This window comes from Opisthocomus hoazin, chromosome 15 (assembly GCF_030867145.1).
Source record: "Opisthocomus hoazin isolate bOpiHoa1 chromosome 15, bOpiHoa1.hap1, whole genome shotgun sequence".
In the NCBI taxonomy this organism is placed as follows: Eukaryota; Metazoa; Chordata; class Aves; order Opisthocomiformes; family Opisthocomidae; genus Opisthocomus; species Opisthocomus hoazin.
In genome coordinates, this window is record NC_134428.1 from 12,437,936 (window position 1) to 12,464,564 (window position 26,629).

Here is a 26,629-nt window from a genome sequence, read left to right on the forward strand (position 1 = left end):
GCTCTGGCATCCTGCTCTGGTTGCTGCCTGCGGGGAGGGAGCGGTCGGGATCTGCTCCGGGGGTGTGAGTGGGGGGGTCCCCCCTGCCAGGTGGGCACGTGGAGGAAATGGGCTCTGGTTTTGCTGTCTCTGAGAGAGGCAGTGTTGGGGTGGTGGGGTCCAGCAGGCAGATGCTGCTCTGCCAGCCGTGGGGCTCCAGGAGCAAGCACAGCATTTCCAGGCACTGGTGGAGGGGAAAGACTTGCGGAGAGGGGCCAGAGTCCGACCCTCGGGAGCTCCCTCCAGCCCCAGCCTGTCCCAGCCTTCCCACCTGGGCACCACGCTGGGGTTCACTCTCGTCTCACCAGCTCCGCGCACCCCTTGTCCCCACTCTTCTCCTCCTGGAAGTGCTTGTGGGAGATAGGGGGGTCCAGGGGCTCCCGGCGCCCGTGACCCTCCGTGGTGGCACAGCAAGGACACCCTGAGGACCTCCAAGTGCGAGGGAATCTTTCCATGCATCCCCAGCACTCAGGGCTGCACGGCATCATAGGGCTTCTTCTGTTTCCACCTGACGCTGCCTTACTGGGGCATCACTTTGGAGGGGTCCTGGGGGGGCTGGCAGGCTGGGGGGGGCAGCAGGCACGCGGGGCTGCAAAGGGAGCAGACGGGGCTCAGCCCCAGGTCTTGCACTTCGGGCCCTGAGCTGCGGCGAGGTAGGGGGTGTCAGGGCAGGAAGGCGAGCACAGGCAGTGAAGCGGGGCTGAGCGCCGCAGTGCCGGTGCCTGCGCAGCCCCGGGCCCTTATCACAGCCCGCAGCGGGGCGGCCGTGGCGGGGGGCCTGCGGGCGGCTGATAAAGGGGAGCGTGGGCTCTCCTCCAGCGGTGGGTGTGGTGGGAGATGGGGCAGCAGATAGTCCCGGGGGGCTACAACCTGCCTGGTGCTGAGAAAGGCTGCCCCGTCCCTGCTGGGGCTGAGAGGTGCTCAGCGCTGGGGTGAAGGTTTGAGAAAGCCCCAGGGCAGCTGGTGCAGCACCGCCAGAGCACGGAGCCAAGCCCGGGCTGCCAAGGGTGCCTTCGCTCCCTGACACTTGCAAGGATGGACACCCGCCCCAGCACCACAGCCACCAGTCACCACCAGGGAACAGCTGGTGAAGGTGGTGAAGGGCCCAGAGAACAAGTCTCACAAGGAGCGGCTGAGGGAACTGGGACTGTTTGGTCTGGAGAAGAGGAGGCTGAGGGGAGACCTTACTGCTCTCTACAACTACCTGAAAGGAGGTTGTAGTGAGGCAGGTGCTGATCTCTTCTCCAGAGTAACTAGCGATAGGACGAGAGGCAATGGCCTCAAGTTGTGTCAGGGGAGGTTCAGATTGGATATTGGGAAAAATTTCTTTACTGAAAGAGTGGTCAAGCACTGGAACAGGCTGCCTAGGGCAGTGGTGCAGTCACCATCCCTGGAGATGTTCAAAAAATGGGTAGACGTGGCACTTTAAGAGATGGTTTAGCAGGCATGGTGGTGTTGGGTTGACGGTTGGACTTCATGATCTTAGAGGTCTTTTCCAACCTTAATGATTCTATGATTCTATTCTGTACCAGAGGCAGGAGAGACTCCAAATGACTCCGGAGAGAGAGGGGTGCCCTCCAGCCCCCAGGGTTTCTCCTGCAAAGCACCACAGGCATCACGACCCTGTACGCCCACCACACCTGGACACAGCGAGGAGGGGAAGAGAAAGCTGGTCAGGGCATCACTGACCAGCCCGATCTACCTTTGCATGGAGCGGGGTGTTGGAGCAAGTTGCACCCTTCCAGCCAACATCTCCCAGACATAGCTGTAGGCACAGCTCTGCTCTGCAGGGAGCTTCTGCTCCCTGGGGAGCTCAGGGGAGCGGGGTCATGGTCGGGGGGAGCGGGCGTCAGGGCACACAGATGTGGATTAGCGTGTAAAGCACCAGGAAAAGACAGAACCAAACCCAGCACAGACTTGGGATGCTCCAAACCCAGCCACAGAGGACCCTTGTGAGGTCCTTATGGACATGGTGTGTGCATGAGAGGCAAGGTGTAAGAGCAACGCTGGTGACAGGGTGTGTGTGGAGGGGACAGGGCTGGCAGTTGTCCCCACTGCCTCTGCCAGGCTTTCGCTCCCAGCTGCTCCCACGCCGTGTTGTGTCCTCAGGAAGGACACGGCGTGTGGCAGCAGGCAGTGTCCTGGCTCCGCAGCGCTTTCCCAGGGCTCTGCCTGGCCAAAGAACCGCTGAGCTCCAAAGTTTTGTCCCAGCCATTTGTCCCCGCTGCCACAAGATGGGGACCTCCAGCCGTGGTGCTTTATCGGGGCCAGCAGAGGGTGCAGAGGGCCAAGCCTTGGTCCTGCCCGAAGGCTGAGCTGGAGCCTCCGAGCAGGGAGAAGCAGCCTGCCAGGATGAGCTTCCAGCCAGCCCCAGGTCCCGAGCACACTGGGGACATTGGTGCCAGCTCGGAGGGGTGCGGGAGCCCTCCCCAGCAGCCCAGTTCCAGTGCTGGGTGCCCCAGCAGCCGGGCACCCCATGCCTCCCAGCTCATAGCACAGGGCCGTATGAGACCCGGGCTCCCTTCACTGGGCATCTTGTGGTGGCCATGGCTTCGTGTGCCCCAGGACACAGCCTGCCCCATGGGCCAGACACGCCGGCAGCAGCTTTCTACAGGTTTGCTCTCCCTGAGCTAGCATTCCTGCCCAGCTGCCTCGGGACCTGCAGCGGTCTGCAGCAGGGCAGGTCAAATAGTTCCCCCACCGCCCGCCCAGCTCGGTTTTGCAGCTTGTATTGCTGCAGCCCTGGTGCTGACAGGCAATCTCTGCGTTGCCACAGCAGCAGCCGCCCAAAATGGCAGCAGGCGATGTGGAGGAGGTGGACCTGAGGGGGCAAAGCCCACCGACCCAGGCCACAGCCACGCTCAGGAGGCAGAATCACAGTAGGCAGCTTCAGGAGAAGAAGGAAGATGAACACCTTCAGGTGAGACAAAAGCCTGTTCTGATGTCTCCACTATCTGGAGATCTTTCCCACCACCCATCAGCATTTATTCTTGATTGAAAAAGCATCTATGATTCAAAGATACCCAGAGATCAACACAGTATTTTGTTACATGACAGTCACCAAGGCAAGCGGCACCTCAGAGCTCATTTTTTGTTGAAAAAGGAACCAAAATGACATCAGGAAGCAAGCTTGATGGTTGTGGCTTATGTGATCACAACACTTCTACCAGTCTCTTGAGGGGTTGCAGACAGCATTGTCTGGGTATCTTCGATACTACTCTTATAAGCATCTGAAAGTTATGGCCCTAGAGAGCGTGTCCTGGAAACGGACACAGAAGGAGGAGGTCAAGCATCCTAGGAGAGTTTACCAGGAACTTCCCGTTCAAAATTTAGCAGAGAAGCAGTGGGAAGATAGAGAATTGGTTTACTACTGGAAGCTGGTCTTAGGACACCAGTTGAGAGATGCTCTTGCTGGAAGATGAGGGAAAGCATCAGGTGCTTTACAAATTGTTCTCCTGTTTATACATCCCGTGTTGGCATTCCATGCCCCAGTAGCACAGCTCATGACTGGGGCAGCCTGCAGGTCTTCTTCTGGAACACTGCTGCGTAAGCAATTTGTTTGCCTTGTGGCTGGACAGTTGCTCTTCCCCGAATGTCAGATTTTCCGTATCGAACAGATCTCTCCGATTTGTCTAGATCATTCTGCATTTTAACCCAGCGCTTTGGGGTGCTCACAGCCCCTCCAGCTCAGGCACATCTCAGAATTTAATAAGCGCATTCTCCATTACAACACATGAGTTCTTGATGAAGGAGCAGTGAATAGCAATGTTGAACAAAGGACTGGAATCTGTCACAGAAGGAAAACAGATTCATCTGAAATGATTCATTCTTGGCAATGGCCATGGTTATTATTCTTTTCTTTCTTCAATTAAATGTCCCACTGTTTTTCTGTGATTTGAAGTTGGCTGGTTTATAGTTCCTTAGTTTCCTCCTTTTGCCCTGCTAATGATAAGAGACCCTCTTGTCTTGTTTCCACAACTCCATGACCTTCCACTCCACTCCTGTGTGGAGATGGCTTCCATCAGTTGCTGAGATAAAGGGGAATTTTTTCAGGCAAACAGTCTGAAAATACTGTAATGACTGAAATACACTTTAATCCACACTTTTTAGGATCCTCCCACCTTCCACTGGCTTTTTTGCCAGCAGGAGAAGGAGAAGTGGTCATAGACAACAGAAATTAGAGTCAGACTTCACTAAAATGCCAATTTTGATGAAAGATTTTTTTTTCCCCTCTCCTTCCTTTCCCAACAGCAGAGACTGCTCCCAGCAGAGCAGCTACCTCAAGCACAGCTGTACAAGCCCTTCCAGACAGGAGAAACAAGTATTCGCAGAACTGAAAACACTGTCTGGTCTCCTACGCTGTCACGAGAAGTTTAACATTGCAAGCAACATCTTAGACAAACTTTTTGCTGACCCTCTTCAAAGCTGATCTCTGAGGAACCCAGGTCTCATTCCGTGAGCTCCAGTGACCGAAAAGGCATTAAGCGTCGCGAGCCCCCTGTCCCTGGAGATGTTCACAACAGAATCCAGCTCTTGGATTTTATACCTGGGACGAGAAGGAGAAGATCTGTGGTAACACAACGTTGGCCACTGATGCCGTCTCAGTGCCGTCACTGATGTTTTGGAGCCATTCATCAAGTAAATGGCAGAAACTTTCCACAGCCACTTTGCTCTGTTTTCCTACTTCCTTTTTGTGGCTGACTGTGCCTTTTTTGATGATTAGACCTAGCTAGATTTTCACTCCAGTTGTACCACTAGTAACCTATTTCCATGAGATTACGGTATTTTTCAGTCAGGCCTGCTTGACATTGTCCTCTGGGAATTGATCAGATTTTCACCACAGAGATGTGAACTCAATGGAAATGCAAAAATTTTCTTCCTGCTGGTTGCCCTGGCTTCCTACCACACACCAACAAGATCTGAGAAGATCTGAGTTTGCTTAGGGATGGTGAAACTGCGAGCATAGGAAATGCTCTGCTGGTCAGATCACTGATTCTTCTCTCCCAGCATCCACAGCAGCAGGAATAGCAATTTCAGAGGGTACCGTTGCCTTCAGCATCTGTCTGTCAACCTGCTGCTCATGAATTTGCTACACCTTTTATAAACCTGCTGATTCTATTTGTTTCCACAGCCTCCTGCAGCAGAAGGTTCCAGAAGTTCATTCTCCCTCCTGCCCCATATAAAGTCCCTTTTATCCATTTTAAACAAATCTACCAGACTCATCAATGGCCTCTGATGAGCACCAGGTCTATGTTTACTTTAGGATTTTGTAAAGCCAGCACTTTCTGCTCCCCCTTCTCCAGGGAAAAGTCCCAGCCTTCCCAGGACCTCCTCATACCACAGCCACCCCATCCCCTTGATCATCTCGGTTGCTCTGCCCAGGACTCTAAGTTTGCTACATCCTAAGATCCAGAGGCCTGCACAGATGTGGGTGCACCAAGCTGTTACACAGCAGGCAAAAGATGCCCTCTCCCCCGTTTTTAAGAACCCTTCCTGATGACATCACCACAGTTTGCTGGCTTCTTGGACTGCTTCTGCACATCAAGACTACAGTTTCGGTGAACCATCAATGAGGACTCCAGCGTCTTTGTCCTGAGCTGTAACTGCCAGTTCAGGTTCAACCTCCTCCATTTTAGATTGTATTTCCCTATCTGTGTCACCGTATCTTTAGCTACACTGGAACGATTGGCTTCCTACTTTTCCATTTGTGAACAGCACTAAAAGCTGCACACAGCAAAGCTCCATGGACTACGTCAAACTGCCTTTCCCCAGTCTCTTGCAGTGATGGAGCATCATCTGACGTTTCTGTCCAAAGCTAAAGCATGCAACTCTAACAGCAGATTTTTGTTCCATATTCCAGGGACACAGTACTTCATTATACTCTTCCTTTCCAGATCCCCTGTCACAGTAACTTCAATCGGCAGTGAGCTGCTGGGTAGATATAACCCAAAGAGGATCTAGCTGGAGATGGTTAAAACATAGGGTTTTTTACTCCTCGTACCAGAACCAGAAAAACAGAGATAGGGGAGCAGACTGTGCCAGCTCTGTGCTCCCCAGAGACCTCTGCACGTGGCCAAGAGGATCCCAGCTATGGATTTATGGAAAGCAATATAGCAAAATGTGCATTGCGGCTGCTCAGCCAGAAAGCTTTTATACCTCTTTCAATGGTTGAGCAGCTGAGTGCCTTTATTAATAGCAGAAGTATATTTACCAAAATTGATGGGTCAGCATTGTTAAAGCTCCATAGATTCAATTTGGACAGGTCACCGTTATTTATTTTTCCAGATCAGAGCTTCAGATGGAGATATTATCAGTATACAGTCCAGATTTCTCCCCAGGCCTGTTTGAAACTCTGTAGAAAATCCACTCTTCAGAGCAGAGTCTTCCACTCGCGTCTGATTTCCTGAGGAGGGGCTGAGCTTGAGGACTCCTGGGCCAAAGAGCAAGCAGCAGATATGGTGAGCCCCAACCATCACACAGGCACTGCGCTGTATTCGGAGTCAAGAGCGTCACGAAGCCAGACAGGAGCCCTGGCCTCAGCACAGCCACCTTCCCTTAGATTTCAGCGCAGACAGAAGCTCACCAGAGGTTTTCTAAACATTGCAATCTTTGTTTCCACCACAAGAGGAGGAAGATATCTCTGCAGCTGGATCTTCTGCCTGGATGCAGGCCACGGCAATCCGTGGGTGGCTGCATGCGTTCATCCGCCGCACTGCCCGTGGAAGTGGAGGAAACTCCAGCTCCAGCTCCAGCTCCGGAGCAGAAGGAAGAGTGAGAATTTCACCCTCCCCAGTTCAAACTCACCCCTTCTTCTGAGACCCCAAGGCCACTTAGCCAAAGGGGAAAGCAGCAAGCCACGTAGTCACTCAGCCAATGACATCATTTTCATGTCCTCCCACATCTGGAGCAGCCGTCAGTCTGGAGGTGACGTGGCCTACAGACACTTCCACTGAACACCGGAATGTTTTTCTCGGGGAACAGGGGCAAGCTCAACGCTGTTGATCTGATTCTGCATCACCTTAGGTGAGCTTGAACTGTGCTCAGATCTTTCAGCTCTTTGACTGTGAATCTCATTTTTTGTTCTTTAAGAGGAAAATAACTACAAGTAGAAACAGCGTTGCAGGACAGTCATTCATAAGGACTGACTGACGAGGAGCTGATACCTTTAAAGTGGAGGTGAAGGCTAAATTAACACAGAATGAGAACAGCAGGCTTTGTTTGTTCTTCTTTCAGAAGAACAGTTTTTGAGCAACAGCAAAATCAACTGGGAGAACGCAAAGTTAATGTGGAAGAGGCTTGCTGTTCCTTAGAGAAAACATTGTAAAATGACTTTATATCCCAAAAAAGCAGGAAAAACAAGAGGGAAAGGGTGTAATACCAAACTGGAGTCTGATTTCCTAATATCAAAAGGATGTTAGGAATAATAAGGAGATTATGAACAAGAGAGAGGAGGACTAGCCACTAAAGAAGGCTTTGATTGATGTTCACAATATGCGTGAGCAAAGTAAGAACACATAAATCCATCAAGTCACCGGTCAAGATCTCAAAGCTCAGTCATGAGCTTTGTTATAAGTCACGAGCTGTGTTACAGCAGCGTCATGTGGTTCTGGGACCATGGGATTTAGCCTGGAGAAAATACGGATTCGTGGAAAAACTGTAAGATGGAACTCAAGAAAACAGGGAGACGATAACAGGAGTGCTGAAAGGGAATTACTGGGCCAGAGGGAAATTACTGATGGAATCTGACCTTAGACCTGGCCTTGGAATTTCTGTTCATGGCCAAAATGTCAAAACCAAAAGAGAGATGTGGGTACTGTCACGATAGGGGAGGATCATGATCTCACAGGATACTTTCATGGTCTCAAGGACCACCATAGCAGAAAGGGGATGATATCTTCCTGCCCAGCAAAAAATGGGGAGGAAGCTGATGCTGTCATTAGGCAGAACACATTCCAGAAGTAGAGGTCTGAACATCCAAGGGCAGTATTACACAGGGACAGACAGTCATGAACAGGCAGTGAACAAACCTAGGCTGAGAATTAGAAGAATAGTCCCTTCCCATCCCATGCTTTACGTGCTCAAGCTCTTGGGCTGACTTCAAGGAAGTCTTCTCATAAATTAGATGAGGACCCTGCTTCGGCAGGAGCGTTGGACTAGATCACCCACAGAGGTCCCTTCCAAGCCCGAACATTCTGTGATTCTGTGACATTGCTAGCTATTGATTGCACAAGCTGCTCATATTGGATTTTCGGTGATGTCAGAGCCCCTAGAAAACGTCTGGCTCTTCCCCAGGGGATTTCTTTCTCATACCTAATGAACTCACCACAAGTACATCGAGCCCGTGAGAAGAAGAAGAAAAGATTTTGAGCTCCAGAAGTAGTAAGCCCATCTTCAGGGAGATGGTGGTTGCCTGAAAGCACGTCTGAAGTCCTCAACCAAGCTGACCCATAAGCAAGTGGTAGGATCTTTGCCTGAGCAAGGACCCTGACGTTGCATCCAGACTGCATGATTATTCTCTTGAAGAACACCAACACGTCAGCAGGTATCCGAAAGAAAAGGCATGGAAGAGGGAAGATCCTTGACTGTTCTGGAGACAATCGGAAAATCAGAGACTGAGTTGACCTACGGAAGCCACATCTCCCGCTAGTCCTCTGAACACTGAATAGGGAATTGGACTTCCCAGCGATGGGCATCAAGCCCCCTCCAGACGGGAGGGCTGAGCCTCCCCAGCCGTTTCACCTCTGAGCCAGGGTGGGCAGCCACCGGCTGCTTACGCCTGTCAATGTCCGTGGCTCCAGGTCAAACCGACCTCAGACCCCCACCTCAGGGTCTCTCCGCGCCCCGGAGAGAGCACCCGGCGGCGGCAGCCTGCTTCCACCCCCTGTCCCCAGGGCACCCTCCCTCCCACGGCCCGGGGTGCTCCCGGGGCTTTGAGCCCCCCTCCAGCCGCCCTCCCGGGGCTCTCAGGGACCTCCCGGGGTACTCCCAGACCCATCCGACGCCTCCGGGGCTCCGCGGGGCTCCCCGGGGTCTTGGGGTGCCGGCAGGGCTCCAGGGCTTCCCCGGGACCACGGGGGGTCCCCGTACGGGGGGGCGGGGTGGGGGGTGTCCCAGCTCGGTGCCGGGGGTCCCTCGGGACCTGGGCACCCCACAAGCCCCAGGCTTCTCCCCGAGCCCCCCCAAGGCTCCCCGGTCTGCGGGCAGCCCCACGGCCCGGCGCCCCCCCACCCCCGTCCCGCGGGTCCCCCCCGGCGGCGGGGGCGGTGGTTCCGCCGGGGGCGGGGCGGGGCGGAAGCGGGCGGGCGGAGATGGCGGCGCTGGGCGGGCGGCGGGCGGCGATGCCGGGATAGCGGCGGGCGGCCATGGCGCGGGGAGCCGGTCCCCCGCTGCGGCCGCTGCTCCTGCTGCTGCTGCAGCTGCTGGCCCTGGCCGCCGGCCGCGGTGAGTCCCGGCCGGGGCGCGGGGGGCCTCAGGGCGGGGCTCGGTTGGGGGATGCTCCGGGGTTTGGGGATGCTCGGGGGGTGGAAACTCGGTTTGGGGATGTTCGGCGGGGGCCGGGACGGAGGGGCACGTCGGGCGGAGGAGCCGGGATGGGGGTCCCGGGAAGCAGAGGCGCCGGTGGGAAACCGACCGGGGGACGTTAAGGGGAGCGGGGACCCGTCTGCTGCGCAGCCCCGGGAGCCGGTCCGAGCCCTGCAGCTCCTGCCGGGGCTGGCTTTGGGGTGGCTCCCTGATTTCCCGAGGGATTTGGGCGCTCGGGGGCTCGGCGACCCGTTCCCGGGAGAGCAGCCCTTGTGGCGGGCGCTGCGGGGCGGCGAGAGGTCAGGCCCGGACCCGGAGGGGTTTGTGCCGTTATTTGCAGCGGCGGTGGTTGGTTCGGGTTGATTTTTTGCTCTGTTTTCAGATTATTTTACTGCAAGGCAGCTGGGCGGGAGCGAGGGTTTCGGCAGAGCGGCGAGATACTCTTTGTGGCGGTGGCTGGGGGTCTGGGGTCCCCGGGGACCGTGCGTCCCACTCTGGAGGGTCGGCTGGCGGCTGCAGGGGGTGGAAAGGTTTGGGGAGGTGAGGTTGGTCACCTGCTTCACCCCGTTGTGGAGGTCGGCTTGCGCCGGCGGTGGCTGTCCACTGTTGACGGTGGTGTTCGCTTCCGCGTAGTCCGCGGAGCGTGGCGGGTGCTCCGGAGCACCAACGGGTAAGGTGACCCTTTGCCCCAGGCCCACCCTCCTCTGGCATCCTGCTAGCTGGGTTCCCAGCGCCGCGGAGCTGCCCGGCGCTGGAGCTGGGGTGGCTGGGTCGTCTCAGTGCCGTGGCTGGGGGAATGCCTCGTAGGGTTAGGTCTGGGCGCCGGTGACGGTCGGCGACTGTGCAGAGGAGCGAGGGTTCCGCTTTCTGGGGCGTTTAAAGACAGATTTTTGACCTGGGCTAAAGGAATAGGCTTTCTGTTACGTTATAAATGGCCTAGCACCTTGCCCTGTAGCCGTGTCTCCTCCAGAGCCAGACTTACCGCCGTCTGTAATGCTGTACGCAGCGTCTGCTCTGAAGTGAGGGCTCCGGCCTTTTGATGGGAAGCCCTGAAACCAGCAGTCAAGGTTGTCATTTCCTAAAACTGCCGTGAGATCATCTCTGAACAAACACATCCAAGCTATTGCGAGTGGCTCCTTCTTCTGAAATTCAAATAACGCGTCTCCGCTCTGCATCTGTAGTTCGACCGTGTCTTGTTCATTGTCTTAAAAACACTTTTGGGTTTTGCATAAGATGCTTGAAATCTGCTTATGTGAAATCTGTATGGGAGAGGATGGAAACAACATCCATCTGACGACTCCCTTGTTCAGTTTAAAGGGTTGTTTTACACCGTGGGACAGCCGAGTGGGACTTTCCAGGTGGTGCCATGCTGGTGCGGAGCGTACTGAATAGAGCCAGACACATACAGAGCACAGCAAATACCAGAGTACGCTCTCTCGATGCAAATAGGCTGCCGGGGCACATGCCTCGCCTGCGATGACCTGTCTTTCTGGCTTTTCGCTGCTGGTATTTGGTTTTATCGGTCTGTGGTATTTCCTTGTCAGCCCAGGCAGAGAGTGCAGCTCTCGGGTCCCAGCGCGGCGAAGCCTGCGAGCGGGAGCTCAGGCACATCGCTGCCACAGAAGCTGTTTGCAAGTGGACTTTGTCCGCGCCGGTGTTTTGTTGGTACGGCGACGCCTGCTGCTAACCTGGTCGCAGGCAGCGTGTGGGCAGGGCAGGTCTGCATGCCTGCCCTTGACCTCCAGCTGAGCTTCAACTCGCTCCCTATAATTGACCAGTCATTAATAAACAGCACCACTGGTTGCTGGAGTTTTTAATTTTGCAGCCTGCCTGCCCTCTCGCCCCCAAAAACCACACAAATGGTGCTTCAGCTGGGTGCGGACGTGCTGGATGGGCAGTCACCATGGCTGTTGGCCGGGCAGAGCCTGGCAGCCGGTGGGGCTGGAGCAGCGTATGTCGCGGCAGAAGGGCTTATCCCCATGCAGGTTGTCTGATCGGACCTGTTGCGTTGAGCAGGGCCAGCTCTAACCGCATTTTGTATCCCTGTCTGCCCGTGTCCTGAGCCCAAACATTTCCACGGGCTTCCAGAAACGAACACAGCGTCTGCGTGTGGAGGGCAGCGGCGGGTACACACGCCGCTGATTAGGGACTGCTCCCATCTGTAGCTTCTGTCCGTGAGATGTTACTGGGCTTGCAGGGGACCGCAGCCAGCCCTTGTCTGTGACCGCCCACGCGCTGCGCTAGTGGCGCAGCCAGGGAGCGTTTCCCTGAAAAGCCCCTTTTGTGGTCTCTGCTCCTGGCTGGCCTAGAGAGCAGCGTAACCCCGGCGTGGGGACCGCAGCTGGACGGCTCTGCCCACGTGCTGCAGGCTCCTCGCTGTCCTGTCCGGGGCTCACCCTTCCCCGTGGCCTCGCCTGGCCCCGGGCGTTGGGGTGCTGCTCCCTTGGCTGGACCCCGTGGGTGCGTGGCGGAGGCAGCCCCTGCGGCGAGGCAAGGCAGCCACGCTCTTCCTCCACCAGCAAGTCATCCAGTTGGCTTGCACAGCTGGTATTTCTTGCTTTCCTGTTTCCTCCTTTCCCTGTTGGATTTGCAGGGTGCCCGGAGGCTGTGGCTTGGTGATTCGCCAGGGAATTAAGCCCATGATTACCTTCCCCGTCTCTTTGCAGCGCTGTGGGTGCAGACCCGCATGCATCCTGCTTTGGGGCATGAATCGTAGTTCCTGCTAGGATTAGGTTCCTTCTGGCACGAAGCACAACCCGAGGCTCTAGTCCTGCCTGAGGACTGTTTTCCTCTTTCTTTGGCAGCTTACTTAAACTTAGTTGGGTCCTCTGTGTTTCCAACGTGACCCTGTGCGGCGTTGGAGGCAGGCAAGTTAGACTGTGCTTGCTGCTTTATTCTCTGATAGACGAAGGAATCTGCGTGTGAGAGGTGCCAGGGTTTCTCCAGGGAATTCCAGGGTAGAAAAGGAGCATCTGGGAGGACTCGGCAGAGATGTGAAGATGTCTTTTTCTACCCCTTTGCTGAGTGTTATGAACCTGGTTTTAGGGTGGGCAGTGTGGCCTTGGCTCCGTTGTCTCCGTGCAGTTTTTCCCCCTTCCCAGCCCTGATGGGATGTTTCCTTTCCATCCCCGAGCTGCGGCTGGTTTCTTGCTGACAGTAGCACTGGTGTGTGATTTTGCAGGTGAAATTACCAGCAGGCTGGGGGTGATCTGTAGGCACAGCTGGGCAGGGGGGATGGATGAAGGGTCTAGCTAGTCCTGATGGCACTTTCAATAGCTGTTGTCCTCTTGGATGACCTTTCAGCCTACCCTAGGGCTGTTCCAGAACAGGCTGCCCAGAGGGGTTGGGGAGTCTCCTTCTCTGGTGATATTCAAACCCCACCTGGACACGGTCCTGTGCATCCTGCTCTGGGTGACCCTGCTTTGGCAGGGGGGATGGACTAGATGATCCACAGAGGTCCCTTCCAACCCTGAACATTCTGTGATTCACGCTACCCCAGCAGCCTTTCTTTCAGGTCGGAAGATCTTTAGGCTTTGGAAGGTATGTCTGAAAGCAGAGTTAGGTTTGCAGCACACGGGTTTCCATCACGTTGTGTGTCACAGGAAGGCAGCGTTGCACAGTACGTGTGTCCTGAGCTGGGTAAGACCGATAACATCAGCCCGTGCGCTCAGCAGAGACGGACGAGGCACCATAAACCGCTGCTGGGGCCCAGAGCACCCCTGCGCTACCTGCACCCGTCTGCTCGGCACCATTTGCCCCGGGGTTTGCTGCTGCCTACTCCATCGCCTTTTCTGGTGCCATCAACTTTTCCTCCTGACCTTTTCCTCCTCCTCCTCCTCAGTGTCTCCGGTGATCTGTCATCTTCAGAGCACGTCTCGCAGAGCATAGTTAAGGCATCTCGTAGTGCTCCCTGGCTCCAAGTGATGGTTTTGTAGCCGGGGTGTGGGTGGTTTTGGCTGGAGGAACGACACAGATCACCACATGTCTCATGGGACTGGGGTGAGAAATCAGGGACACAACAGGCTCCTCTCCATCAGCCACAGAACTCTTGTGTGCAGTGGGTGCAGCCGTGCAGTCTGGCCCCAGCAGCCCCCCAGCGATTGCCGTGCTCTCTCCCTTCCAGGCTCCCTCTATGTCTCCGAGTACTTCTCTCAGAGTGCACAGAAGCTGTCCTTCTACAGCTGGTACGGGAACGCCAAGCTCTTCCACTTCCATGTGCCAGAAGACACCGTGCTGCTTCGCTGGCTGCTGCAGGCGTCCCGGGGCAAAGGACCTGAGTGCACCAACATGGAGATCACAGTGTATGTATCTCCCTGTGCCCACGCGGGCTCCCGGTCCTTCTCTTGTCCTCGTTGCTGATGGCTCCCCGTGGTTCCCCAGCTGCATCAGACATAGTTTATTAACGCACTGAGCCTGGAGTTGCTGCTCGTGAGCAGATGTGCTCCTGGACCTTTCTGTGCCTGGCAGGATCCGGCGCGTGGTACCAAAGGGTGTGGCAGCACTACAAGGGGCTTGGGAGGACTCAAACCGATCGCAGACGGACAGATTCCCCAGTACAGAGGGACTGAAGAGACTGGGGACACTTGGTGAGGGATGCGGCTGTGTGTGGAGCAGGGCTAGGAGAGGAATGCTCGGTCCTGCAGACACTAGGGCGTGAGAAGATTGCAAACTCAATGCCAGTGAAAGAAACATAGCCGAAAGCAGTATTTGAGCTGTTGGTGGATTTGAGGTCAAAAACTTGCAGGTGGGGCAAGACTTTGAGGGCCCCAAGCTTCCTGGGCAGGTTGTGCCCATAGAGACATGTGGGTCCCTGGCACCCACACCACGGAGGTCTCGGCAGTGACTGAAGTTTGCTCCCTTGGCTTGTGCTTCCCTGGTCTGTCCTGGGCGCAGACTGATGCTCCCAGTTGCTGCAGAGCAGCCTGGCGCAGGTGATCTGCCTACTTTCTGCTTCCCAGAGAGGTTTCCAACAGTTTGGGGACTTGAGGGACAAGGCAGCAGCTGAACGATACCCTAAGAAATGAAGACCAGCACAGCTAAGCGCAAACAGGTTAATAACACGTCACCTGTCACGTTTGCTTGCTGGACCTGCAATGTCCACTGCTCTGTTGCAATGATCTAGCAGTCCAAAAGCGAGCTAAATAAATGCTGAACTGGCTGCCCAAATAACCATCCCGTGTATTACTTAGGTGCCTGCTTTTCTGCTACTTCGAACGTTGGGCTGCTCGTCTGGAAAGCAGAAGTGCTGGTGTACTAAAGTGGCTCGCATGGACCCTCCTTGGCCCGTGTCTTTGTAGTCCTTTTGTTCGCCCTCCTTGAAAGAGGAAATAGGGAAATAGCTAAAAATGAGAGCTCTTTGTTGATGATTTAGCCTACATCGGGAATTTGCTGATGGCTATAAAAAAGAGCAGTCTTGTGGCTGGGGCTTAACCTTAATAAGCGTGGAAATTTGCTTTCAGGCTTGATGAAACCCTGGAAATCCTTGTCTTAATAAGCAGCCAAGTTAAACCAGTCTCTAAATAAACCCCAGATAAGCTAATAGCAGCTAGTCCTCGCCAGGTGAAAATGGTGGCTCTTGCAGGCCACTTGAAAAAGTGGAGTTTTTCCAGCCGGCTCCCTCTGTGATCCCAGGCCAGTCTGGGTGTCCGCTGATGAGTTTGTATCCCAGTTTACCTTGGCAGTGCCTTTACATCCCTTGATTTATTTGCATTCTGGTATCTCTCGCAGGCACTTTCGCTATGGAGCCCCTCCTGTGATTAATCCCCTGGGCACTCGTTTTCCCGCAAACGCGACCGTCCGTCCTTCCTATAACATAAGCATTGCACTGAGCAGCACTGTGCAGAATGCCACCTTTGTGAACGTCACCAGCCCTGCTGCCGGGGACTGGTTCATCGCTGCCCATCTCCCCGAGGCTGCTGGCCGGATCGAAGTGAAGGTGAGGGTCCTGGTGAGGGTCTCGGCCGTCGTGCTCTGCCCAGTGCGTCTCGCCGCTGCTGACCCGTCTGCTCTCCGCTTCTGCAGGGTTTCTCCACTCCGTGCCCCTACATGTTCCAGGCAGATATGTTTGTGCTCAGACTCACTGATATGCCTGTTCTAGAGCCCGGTGTTGCCGTGCCACAAACCATCGTCTCGCCTGCTAAGCCGCTGCATGTCAAGTGAGTGAGAGCAGCGGGTGGAAGGACTTGGGGGCATAAAATCATAGAGTCAGTTAGGGTGGAAAAGACCTCTAAGATCATCACGTCCAATCGTCAGTCCAGCACCACCATGCCTGCTAAATCGTATCCCAAAGGGCTACATCTGCCCGTTTTTTGAACGTCTCCAAGGGTGGTGACTCCACCACCTCCCTGGGCAGCCTGTTCCAATGCCTGACTACTCTTTCAGTAAAGAAATTTTTCCTCTTATCCAATCTGAACCTCCCCGATGCAACTAGAGGCATGGTGCGGTGGGATTTCCCACGGCTGCTGCTTAGGGGAAGCCGCTGTTGTTCCCGTGTGTGGCTGGAGCTGGGGGGTCTCCAAGCCCGTTTGCCAAGCTCCCCGCAGCAGTGGCAGGGGTTGCATGGGGAGCACACAAGCACCCTTATCCGACTCTTTCCAGGTGGTCTTAGAGGTTCAGCTGCGGGAATTTTAGTTCTTTGAGATGTTTCCCTTGGGAAGGATTTTCACAACACCAACCAGGGCAATCTAGTTCTTGCCACAAAGCCCTGGGGACCGTGGTGGGTCATGGCTGGCTTGTTTTGGGAGCACAAGCTCTGCAAACCACTGGTCCCCTCCTCCCCCAGGGTCTTTGTTCCCAAGCACACGGCAGGGATGCGGTTTGAGCTGCGAAGCTGCGTGACAAGCGAACAGAAAGCGTGCGCTGTGCGGGTAGTGCTGGGCTCCATCATGCTGCCCCAGTCCTTCCAGAAGATCGTCACCTGCACGGGGAACGTCAACTGCAGCCTGGCGCTGGATTCGCCTCCCTGGGAGAAGTGGCTGCAGATCATGGTGGAGAGCCTTGACGCTGGCAATGCCAATGTGTCGGTGGAGATGCTGGCTTCTTTTACAGGTGGGCCTCCGCTTTGTCTAGCCCTATGGGAAGGACCAGAGAGGACTTTGTGTCTGCTGTGTCTCTCTTGGGCCTTTGGGTGGCTGGCTGCGGTGGCCCATGTTCCCCAGCATGCCAGTTGCCTGGGCATAACCTTGGGGGCCGCGACCTAGCTGGTGTTTTGGTGTTGAAAGTGAAGGGTGCAGTGTTCACCCGAGAGGGGTGCTCCCTGCAGCGGCCTGTTTTGGAAATGCCTGAAAAGATCAGGGTCTCTGAAGCAATGGTATTTTCCAAAGGCTGTTTGGGAAGCAGTGGCTGGCTTAAAATCTGTTGGGGAGGACAGGTTTGGGTGGACGCACCAGGCCGTAATGAGATGTTGACCATCAGTTGGCCATAAGCAGGCTACGGATGGGAAACCATCAGACAGAGGTTTACCTGGGGTAATGTCTTGGGTTGTAGTGAGGGGATGTCACCGTTTCAGGTGGCACCTCGTGACTCAGGAGGTCACAAGGTCCTTGTGGCTGTGATAGGCGCCTTTGGCTCCTCTTGTTGCATGACCATAATCCCTGTTTGACTCTTGGAAGCTCACAGACCAGGTACATTTTTAAAGCTTTCTTCTGCTGGGGGCTCTGCCATCCCCTGCTCAAGACAGAGCCTTATCCCACGTGCTGGAGGGCCTGGCACTGGCAGCTGAGGTGTTAGAGGGGAGCACTGGAGCCTCAGGGCTCCCCTTCCCTGCAGTTCCAGGGTGCTTTCAGCTGCTGTACCACCGTCTGGCTTCCATCAGTGTCCCGACTTGCTGATGCTGGAGGTCCCACTGCGAAAATGCTGCCTTCCAGGGGCCATAGCCAACACCGCAGTGCATGAACCAGCTGAAGTACCCCCAGTTTGTGCTCAAGGGTCTGGAGCTGTTGGGGCCCTGCCTGGAAGAGCTGCTAGTCCTGGCTGTGCTGATTCCTCTCCTTTTTTTGCTTTACAGCTTGCAGACCGGGAAGTACCAGTTCATTCCTCAACTTCAGCAGCCTAAACCAGAGCCAAACTGGTCCCAGACCAGGTAGCGCAGGAGCAGCAGGGAGCTCCGCGCTGTCTACCGGAGAGGCTTCACGCAATGCGTCTGACTGGAGGAGCTTCTGTCTGCAGAGCCAGTCCGTCGTTCGTGAGGACCTGGACGTGGTGTCTGTGCGCTACAGGCTCTTGAACGGGCCCAGCGTGCCCGTGAACTCCCTCTCCCCGACCCTCCTCCTCCTCAGCCTGAGCACTGGCATGGACAGCGGGGGTTCCCTCGTGGTCAATCTCCTGCTTAACAAGGTGCGGAGGCTGATCGATGGCGTTGTCTCTGCTTTACAGGGCTTTGTCCCTGCTCCCGGGCTGGTTTGTCAGCAAACTCCAGGGTTTGTAGGTACCAGTGGGACTATTCCTCTCTCTCCTTGTTGTCACAAAACACTCTGAGCCTGTTTTAGCTGCTCCCAGCATGTCCCACCTGCCAGCTCCAATCCAAGTGCCACAGCTTGCTGGCACGTGGTGGCAGTGACGCAGCGAAGATGAACTGGAAGGCAGCTGCAATGCCATCTTCTCCACGGGAGCCTGGCACCTTGCCGCTGGGAGAGGAGACTGAGCAGGGAAACCTGGGGATGTTCCTGCCCAAGTCGCCGATTCCCAGGCTCCTGCAGTGACACCCCAAAATCAGCCCCCTGAAATTCTGTGAACCTTCCTGAGGGCTGGAGCAGGGCTTAGCCCTGATGTCCCGCTGCCTCTGGCTTCTGCCGCCCCGCGCCCGTGCTGAGGCGGTGTGTGAGGGTCCCAGCTCTGGGGCAGTGCCCCCCATGCGGTCCCCTGGCAGGCTCCCTTGCCGTTGAGCCAGCGTGGAACACGATGGCCGCGCAGGGCGAGGTGAACACAGGTTTGCCCAGAAAGAGCTGCGGAGCTGATGAGTGGCCTTGGTCGGCAGGATTTATCGTCACCGGCAGCTCCCGTACACCGTGGGCAGGGTGGGAGATGAGTCATGGGGGGGGTGGCATCGGGGCGCTCTGACGTGGGACGCTGCTCTGTTTGCGCAGACGTCCGTGAGCTTGGCCAATGCCACCGTGGTAGCGTGTGTGAGTGCGGCTTCACCGGTGCTGTCCCTCAACGCCACGCAGAACTGCAGCACAGGTAGGAGAGACGCTGGCACCCGCCGCCAGCTCAGGGCTTGGCTTGCAGACCCCATGAGCTGCTACCTGACACAGGGTGTCCCAGGGGCGCTGAGTTTGGCGCGAACCCTCCTGAGGTCCTCGTGCTGGCACGTGCCCAGGGTGCTGGGGTGAGCCGGGAGTTAGCCTTCACCAAAGGAAGGTCTGGTTACCAGCTGGGGCTCTTCCAGCCTTGTTGGCAGGAGGTTTGGGGATGGCCAGAGCATTGCTGGTGTGCAGAGAAGCTAAACTCTGGACTGGAGAACTAGCCAAGCAAAGAGGCTGTTCCAGCTGCCCTGTGCTGTCTAGGGAGGTACCGAGAGCTGAGATGAATGAAAAAGCTTTCAGGAGCAAGGGTCCTTTCCATCGCCCTGGTGCCTCCTGAGGATGGGAGCAAGGAGCCACAGGAGCATTTGATCCCTGTGCAATCCGTCTCAGCCTGGGATTGCGTGGGCCCTTCTCCCCTCATCTTGGCATGTCACGGCACTCTCTTCTCTTTAAGCTTTCTTCCAGGGCTACACGCTGAGCGTGAGCACGTCCTCTGCCGAAGCGATGCTGATTGTCCTGTACCCGCAGACGGATGACTGGTTCCTCTCCATGCAGCTCGTCTGCCCAAAGGGCCAGGGGTGAGTCTGGTGTGTCGTCCCGCCTTGGGGCCGGTTCAGAGCCCTCTGCCTCCGCATCCCGCTGCCCTGGGCTGGCGTGAGCAAAACAGGACCCCTGTCCTCACCGCCCTGCCGTGGGCTCGTCTGGGGTGGGTGGCGGTGCCGACTCGCTCTCTGGTGAGCACCCAAGCAGCTTGTCTGGTGCCGAGCTTCTGCACCTCGTGCAGACCACAGATGGCGGAGCCTGCTTGGATGAGCTTCCCCTTCCCCAGGTGGATTTTGAGGTGATAAACGGGTAAATGAAGATGCTGCTTGTTACCTCTTCGAGGGGTTGCTGAGATCACAGAATCACAGAATGTTCGGGGTTGGAAGGGACCTCTGTGGGTCATCCAGTCCAACCCCCCTGCCGAAGCAGGGTCACCTACAGCAGGCTGCACAGGACCTCGTCCAGGCAGGTCTTGAATATCTCCAGAGAAGGAGACTCCACGGCCTCCCTGGGCAGCCTGTTCCAGTGCTAAGATGCAGGCAGCTGTGCCCATACCTCTGCGGTTTGCCTTCCTGCTGGTTCCTCGCATGAGGGGCCGAGCACGTGCTGTACAACAGTGCTGGCGATGCTGGTCCTGAGGACCAGCCATGGGCACTGGGGCCTGCCATGGGGATCTGGGGAGAATTGTCACCCGCCTGCGCGTTGGTTTGGCAGCCCGGGTGGAGAGGGAGCCGACTCTGCTCCTAGCTCTTGGGAGGGACGAGGCAGATCCCGAAACAGCGGGGAACCTGCACGCGGGAGCGTGGCCTGACCCTCCAGAGCAGGGTGCTCGCTGGGCACAAGGCTGCCGCGCAGGACCGGGCTGCCAGCGCGACCCACTCTCCTGCAGTGAATGTAACGCCGCAGAAGCCAGAGTGACCGTCTTCGCATACCTCACCCCCTGCTTCAATGACTGTGGGCCCTACGGACAGTGCAGCCTCCTGAGAAGACACGGCTACCTCTATGCTGGCTGCAGCTGCAAGGCCGGTGAGCGCGTGTTCCTAGGAAGCTTTGCCACCCTGCCCGAGGGGAGGACGCATGTTTTAGTGGTGGCGTTTGGGTAGGGGAGCCTGGGGTCTGCTGCAGCTGCCAGCAGCAGCCTGGTGTCGCAGTGCCTGCCCAAAGAGCCCTCGGCACCTGTGCTGGCCTCTTGGGGAGCATCCTGACTTCCCCAGGGGGTGCTGGGGTCTGGGATGCATGGACCACCCCGTGGGAGATGGGGAATCGGGCTGAGGACAGCTTGGGAGTTTGGCTTCCAGCTTGGAGTCCCCCAGGGCTTGGAGAGGTGCTGCTGAGCATCCCCAGAGAGATCCGGGTGCCGGCAGGGCTGCATGGGAGCCTCTGCCTCTCAGGGAGGTTTGTTACGTGGGGTCCCGGTTTGGGATGGGGGCTGGGCTGCGGTCCCTGGCTGTGCTTTGCCACGGTGCTGTCTCCTGCCAAGAGCCAGCACGCAGGCCAGCCCTTAGGCTCGGAGGTGCCCGTGGAGGAGGAACGTCTGTGTCAGCCGCTAATTATCTTAATGGGATGAGAGGACTGGGCGGGAGACGGTGGTGTAGGGAAGATGATAGCTCTGCTGTGCTTGGGTGGATCCGTGTGCCTGCTCTCGGCAGGAGGACAAGGCACGGTGTGGGTCGCGGCCGCTTTGGGTGCAAGCCGGGACGTCCCTGCTGTCTGCTGCAGTGCTGAGGGTGGCTGAGGAGCGGGGTGGAGAGCAGCAGCCTCATCTCCCCGAGGGGTGCCAGGTTCTGGGAAGCATGGAGCACCCCGAGGGAACAGGGGAATCGGGCTGAGGACAGCTTTCTGCAGAATCGCTCGGAGCAAAGTGCCCCATCTGCATATTCGTGACCCAGAAATGAGCTGGAGAGAGCAGCCTCCCTGGGCACTGCCTGGCAGGGAGCCGGCAGGAGGGGCAGAGCTGCTGGTGTGGCTGCTGGTGGCACTGTACTGGGCTGGAGGCTGCTTTTAACTCTGCTTCTTGACCATGGAGTGCCTGCACGTACCCAGGCTGCGCTGTGACTGACCTCCTTTCCCCAGAAGGAGAGCGTGGGCATCCTAATCTTGAATTAAAAGATTTTAAATTAAGAAAAAAAAAAAAAAGAAAAGGCAGGTTTGAGTTCATAGGAGACCGTCTCAGCTCAGTCCTTGGTGTCCAGTTGGCAGGCTGAGAATTGTGCCCTGTGCCATGCACTGTCCTCGAGGAATCTGTCGCTCCCACAGTCCTGCGCAGGCCTGGCTGTCACCGTGGGCGCAGGCTGAGGGGTTGCTCGCCCTGGGGAAGAGGAGTTGGAGGGGGGTTGAGACACGCCTTCCGCTGCTCAGGGCGGTTACAGGGACCCTGGAGCTGGACTCCTCTGGAGGAGCGCAGGGGAAGGGCAAGAGGCCGCAGACATAGGCTGCAGCAAGGAAACTTGCTGCTAAATCGAAGAAGACAGATTTTCCCCCGTCAGAGCTGCTCGTCTTTGCACAGTATCCAGGTCTCCATCCTTGGAGATCTTCAAAACTCAGGTGGGCAAGGCTCAGAGCAACCTGAGCTGGCCTGGCAGTCTACCCTGCTGTGAGAGGTGGGAGGTCAGGAGTACAGTGGCTTCCTCAGTGCTGTGGATCATTCTCCACCCTGGTTCCTGGGATCTGTTGGGATCTTGCAGCCAGCCTACACCATCATCTGAAGCATCTGAGCCTCGAACGCTTGATGTACCGCCAGCAAGTAGCACGTGTGTTGAGTTACTGTAGGGATGGAAGGTACCAGCCTGCACAGACCCATGCTGTATGTGGAACAGCATCTGCTACATGAGAACAACCTGGGGGATGTCCTCAGAGCAGACACGGGGCTCTACTGGGATTCTCCAACACTTTCCACAGCAGAGCATGCAATGAGTAATGAGACCATCCTCAGAACAGGAGCATGAGTGGCTGGTGGAGCAAGGGCGAGGGGGCAAGGGGGTAGCCCAGGGATGTGATTGCTTCTTCTGAGGTGTCCCAGGCTCCTGCTGGGTGCTGCGGGAGGACAAGGTAAGGCACGCGAGATCCACACAAGCCTCTCTGCCCCACAGGTTGGGGCGGGTGGAGCTGCACGGATGATACCAAGGCCCAGTCTGTCGGCGCGCAGAACCTGGCCACCCTCCTGCTCACCCTGAGCAACCTCATGTTCCTGCCGGCAATAGCGGTTGCTGTGTATCGCTACTACCTGGTGGAGGCCTCTGTCTACACCTACACCATGTTCTTCTCCACGGTAGGGCTTGCCCTTTGTCGGGTCCCCTGCCAGCTCCCACTGAGCACCAGGAATGCCGCATCAGACTGAAGTCCTTGGTGGGGCAGTCCAGCCTGGAGCTCCACAAGGAGCTGCTAGGATCATTGGACAAGCACCTCCACGGACATGTCCTGCCCCGTCAGAGCTTACAAGAGGGTTGTTTTCACTGGGCTCTTCCACCCGCACTGCAGGTGGTCGTATTTGGGGGTTGGACCCCAGGGAGCAGAGACAGGGTGGGAGCATCACGCACTTAATGGGTGCTGTCCTAGGAGCTCTTGGCTGCTGCTGGGAGGGTGCAGGTTGATGGCTGCTCCCGTCTGCTTTCCATAACGCCACGGTGGATCGGTGGAGCTTCCCCCAGGCACTGCCGGGCGGGATCCTGGACGCCACGGGCTGAGCCTTTTCCTGCCTCTCCTTCCCAGCGAACTGTGTGGTGCTGCTGGACTCACGTCAGCCTTTGCTTTTGTCCCTGGTTCTAGTTCTACCACGCGTGCGACCAGCCAGGCGTCGCGGTGATGTGCATCATGGACTACGACACACTACAGTACTGTGACTTTTTGGGCTCCGTGGTGTCCATCTGGGTGACGATCCTGTGCATGTCTCGAGTGAAGAAGATTGTGAAATACGTGAGTGTCAGGTAACCCCGTGCAGCAGGGCCAGACCTGAGCCAGCCACGCCACAGGTGGCCATGTTGAGCCCTCTCACAGCCCAGCTTGGTGACAAAGCCTCTTTGTCACCCAGTGCCACCCTGATTTTTAAACCAGTGGGTTGTTTTGTCCCAGGAGTTTGGATCGTGAACCTGCATGCTTGTAGGGACTGGGACTTGTGGGAAAGGTTTGTGGGTCATCTGGTTTCTCCTTCTGAGGACTCTGCTCCCAAGCCCTGCATGCACGCAGGGCTGGGCGGCCGGGAGGTGAGGTCCTCCCTGTCTCTGTCATGGCTGGCAGCAGGTGAGCTGCTGACAGTAGTGGTGGGTGTCTCATTCCCAGGTCCTTTTCGTCTTGGGGACCCTGCTAATTGCCATGTCCCTGCAGCTGGACCGCAGAGGGGTGTGGAACATGATGGCTCCCTGCCTCTTTGCCCTCATCATCATGACTGCAGCGTGGGTAAGTAGGGGCAGCCGGGCAGGACCTGCTCCCCTTTGCTCCCCTCCAGAGAACGATGGTGGCAGAGCAGACCCCAGACTCAGGCCGACCCACAGGCGGGGCTTGATCTCCTCAAGACCCCCAGGTGGAGGGGGTGCAGGGCAAGAGATTCGCCTCCCATCCCTCCGAGAGCTGAGAAATCGCCTGGTTGTGGGTCTCAGCACAGTCCAGCTGCCGGAGCTCCAGTGGAGCGCACGCCTGGGGCTCCAGCGTTGCCCCGGAGCAGTCGGCTGATGTCCGTGCCCTGGGCAGGAGCTGTGGCATCACCACTGCCCTCTGCATGCTGGGCTTTGGTGCTGCAGCTGGGCAGGGGCTCTTGCACGCCAGAGATGGGCCCAAGAATCACAGAATCCCAGAATGTTTGGGGTTGGCAGGGACCTCTGTGGGTCATCCAGTCCAACACCCCTGCTGAAGCAGGGTCACCTACAGCAGGCTGCACAGGACCTTGTCCAGGCGGGTCTTGAATATCTCCAGAGAAGGAGACTCCACAATCTCCCTGGGCAGCCTGTGCCAGAAGGGGGGAGGCTGAATTTCCCAGGGGTGTTGGGGGCTCCCTCTTGCTGTGGGGTCGGCAGATGCTCCTGGGTCAGTCAGCGCTGCCTGTTTTCCTCCTGCCTAAGCATCAGGTTGAGCATCAGGCTGGCTGCTTAGCCCTTCTGTGCTCTCACACCTCCAGGTTTACCACGGAGTGAAGCGCAGACGCTGCTACCCCTCCTCGTGGAAGCGCTGGGTTTTCTACCTCCTCCCAGGGATCGCCTTGGCTTTCGTGGCCATCTCAGTATATGCATTCATGGAAACCAATGAGAACTATTACTACACCCACAGCATCTGGCACGTGCTGGTGGCTTGCAGCGTTGCTTTCCTGCTTCCTCCTCGGGACAAGCATAAGAAGCCTTGGGCCTGGCCACAGAAGCTCACTTGTCGCTATCAGATCTGCCAGAACGACCGTGAGGAGCTCTATGCCGTGACTTGAAACTTCTCAGCTCCCGGTCGTGGAGGTGGAGGGCTGGTGAGGTTGCTCTTTGCCTGGGCTGCCCCGCTCTCGCACAGCAGCAATCCTCTTACATGCTCATTCGCTGGCCGGGAGAGAGCAGTATGGACCGGGTTTAGAGATGAAGGTGGTGGGCTTGTCTTGTGAAGGCAAGTTTGAGGCCACCTCTGCTTTTCTGCTGGGATGGGGCAGGCTCTTCGTGGTTCTAGATCAAGGAATAGCCTGTCCCCCACCTCCCTGTGGCCCTGGGGCAAATGGCCAACCCTTCCTTCCCTCCTGCTGCATCCGTGAGGCTTGGGCTTAGCCCACGCTGAGCTGAAGCCAGGGCTTTGGCTGCTGGGCTCTTCCCTGAGCCCGCTGTCCTAGCAGAGGACTGTGGGACGGGGATTTCCCCTGCCATCCTGCAATCGTCATTTGAACCCGAGAGAAGAATGGGTTTCTTCTGATCTGGGGGGCAAATGCTGCCACGTGCCCTTGGTGCTGATGGGGAGGGAGGGAGCTGGTGGCCGCCATCTCCACGGGGGCTGGAGCCCCTCTCCTTGTGAAACAGGAGGTGCTGCTGCTCTTATCTCATCCCGATTTTGGGTGAGAAGAGCGAGGCCGGGACTTGGGCCCTGGATTCAGGATCACGCTTGGCAGGAATGTGAAAAAAACACTCACGGGGACATGCAAGAGGCAGCAGCAGCAGCAGGGTTTAATCCATGTTTAACTATAGCCCTCTTAGCTCATCTGGAAGGAGCCAGGCTGCTGCGCTGTGCCCTGTCCTCTCTCGATGTTCAGGTATTCACAGTCTTCCTCCCTTCCGTGGGTTCGACATGCGCACAGCTCTGCCTGAGCACCACTGGAGCTCCAGGACGGTGTCTGAGCTGCGGACGCCCTGCTCCTCCGGCCTGCTGTGCTGCGGCTGGTCTGAGCCCACCGGCAGCGTCCCACCCAGCCGGGAGCATGGCCGAGGGCTGCCCGGGTGGCCACGACCTCCTGGGCAGCGTTGGTCTCGCCTTAGCCTTGCTGTAGGGCACGCAGGCGTTGGAAAGCAAGGGCAGAAACTTGGGCGACGAGGCGGGTTGTCTTTGACCATCCTTATTTTGTAGATAAGGGCTGAAACACATCGTTCCTTGCTGGTTTGGTCCAGCTGTGGTGGGTCCGGTGTGTGCTGCTGGGAGCCCGTCCGCAGACCCCTCCGGGGAGGTGAGAGCTATCGATGAAGGATTTCCCTCCTAGGTGGTAGGAAGCGGGGTTATTTCTTTGCTTTGAAAAGCGCCCAGCCTTCTGCTCGGCTCTGCACTTTATCGCTCTCCCTCCCTCCCCTCCAAAACTCGGACGTCGGGCAGGCGCAGGGGGAGCGAAGGGCGCCCGCCCATGCCCCGCGTCGCTTCGCACTGCCGCCATCCCCGACAGCATGGCGGGAGGCCGTGGGCCTCGCGGGGCCCTCAGGGTTCCCTCACCACTTTTACCACTTTCAGGCACTTTTATTTCCCCCTCCCCATCCCCCACCCCAGGTCTGGGTTTGCACAGCGGCGGCGCGGCCGCCGGCCGCCTCAGAAAGCAATAATTCCCGCTGCAGCGGGGTGAGAAGCCCCGCCAGCGTGAGGGTCTGTGTCGGGTTCGGATTTTATTTTTTGCGCTCTCCCACAGCCGCGGGCCCCGGGTGTGCTGGGGCCGGGGGGGCCGAGTTACCGGGGGTCAAAGCTGAGCGAATGCGGGGGTCGGGAGCGGGAAGATTCTTTTTTATTTTCTTTGCTGTCAACACCCGCGATTATTTTGTACGGTGAATTTCAGCGCTGGCGGGTTTCACAGTTTAATAAAGGCGGTGGTGGCTGAGGGGAAGCGCGGCGGCTGCGGCAGGGGGCGCGCTCGGGCG

General features: G+C 57.0%; 1 protein-coding gene across 3 annotated transcripts; it reads left to right on the forward strand.

The window, feature by feature from the left end:
• The first annotated feature begins 9,376 nt into the window (after positions 1-9,376).
• PGAP6 (post-GPI attachment to proteins 6) lies at positions 9,377-26,622 on the forward strand. Of its 3 annotated transcripts, XM_075436442.1 has the most exons (13): positions 9,377-9,480; positions 13,685-13,862; positions 15,289-15,496; positions 15,583-15,716; positions 16,343-16,608; positions 17,567-17,895; positions 18,645-18,738; positions 19,258-19,381; positions 20,236-20,372; positions 22,436-22,614; positions 23,112-23,258; positions 23,622-23,738; positions 24,454-26,622. In XM_075436442.1, the coding sequence occupies exons 1-13, from the start codon at positions 9,402-9,404 to the stop codon at positions 24,748-24,750; spliced, it is 2,289 nt and encodes a 762-aa protein (XP_075292557.1). In that variant the 5' UTR covers positions 9,377-9,401; the 3' UTR covers positions 24,751-26,622. The 3 variants fall into 3 exon arrangements, with proteins under 3 accessions (XP_075292557.1, XP_075292555.1, XP_075292556.1); XM_075436440.1 differs by lacking the exon at positions 9,377-9,480 and having other exon boundaries at positions 10,098-13,862; XM_075436441.1 differs by lacking the exon at positions 9,377-9,480 and having other exon boundaries at positions 10,098-13,862; positions 23,667-23,738.
• The last annotated feature ends 7 nt before the right edge of the window (positions 26,623-26,629 follow it).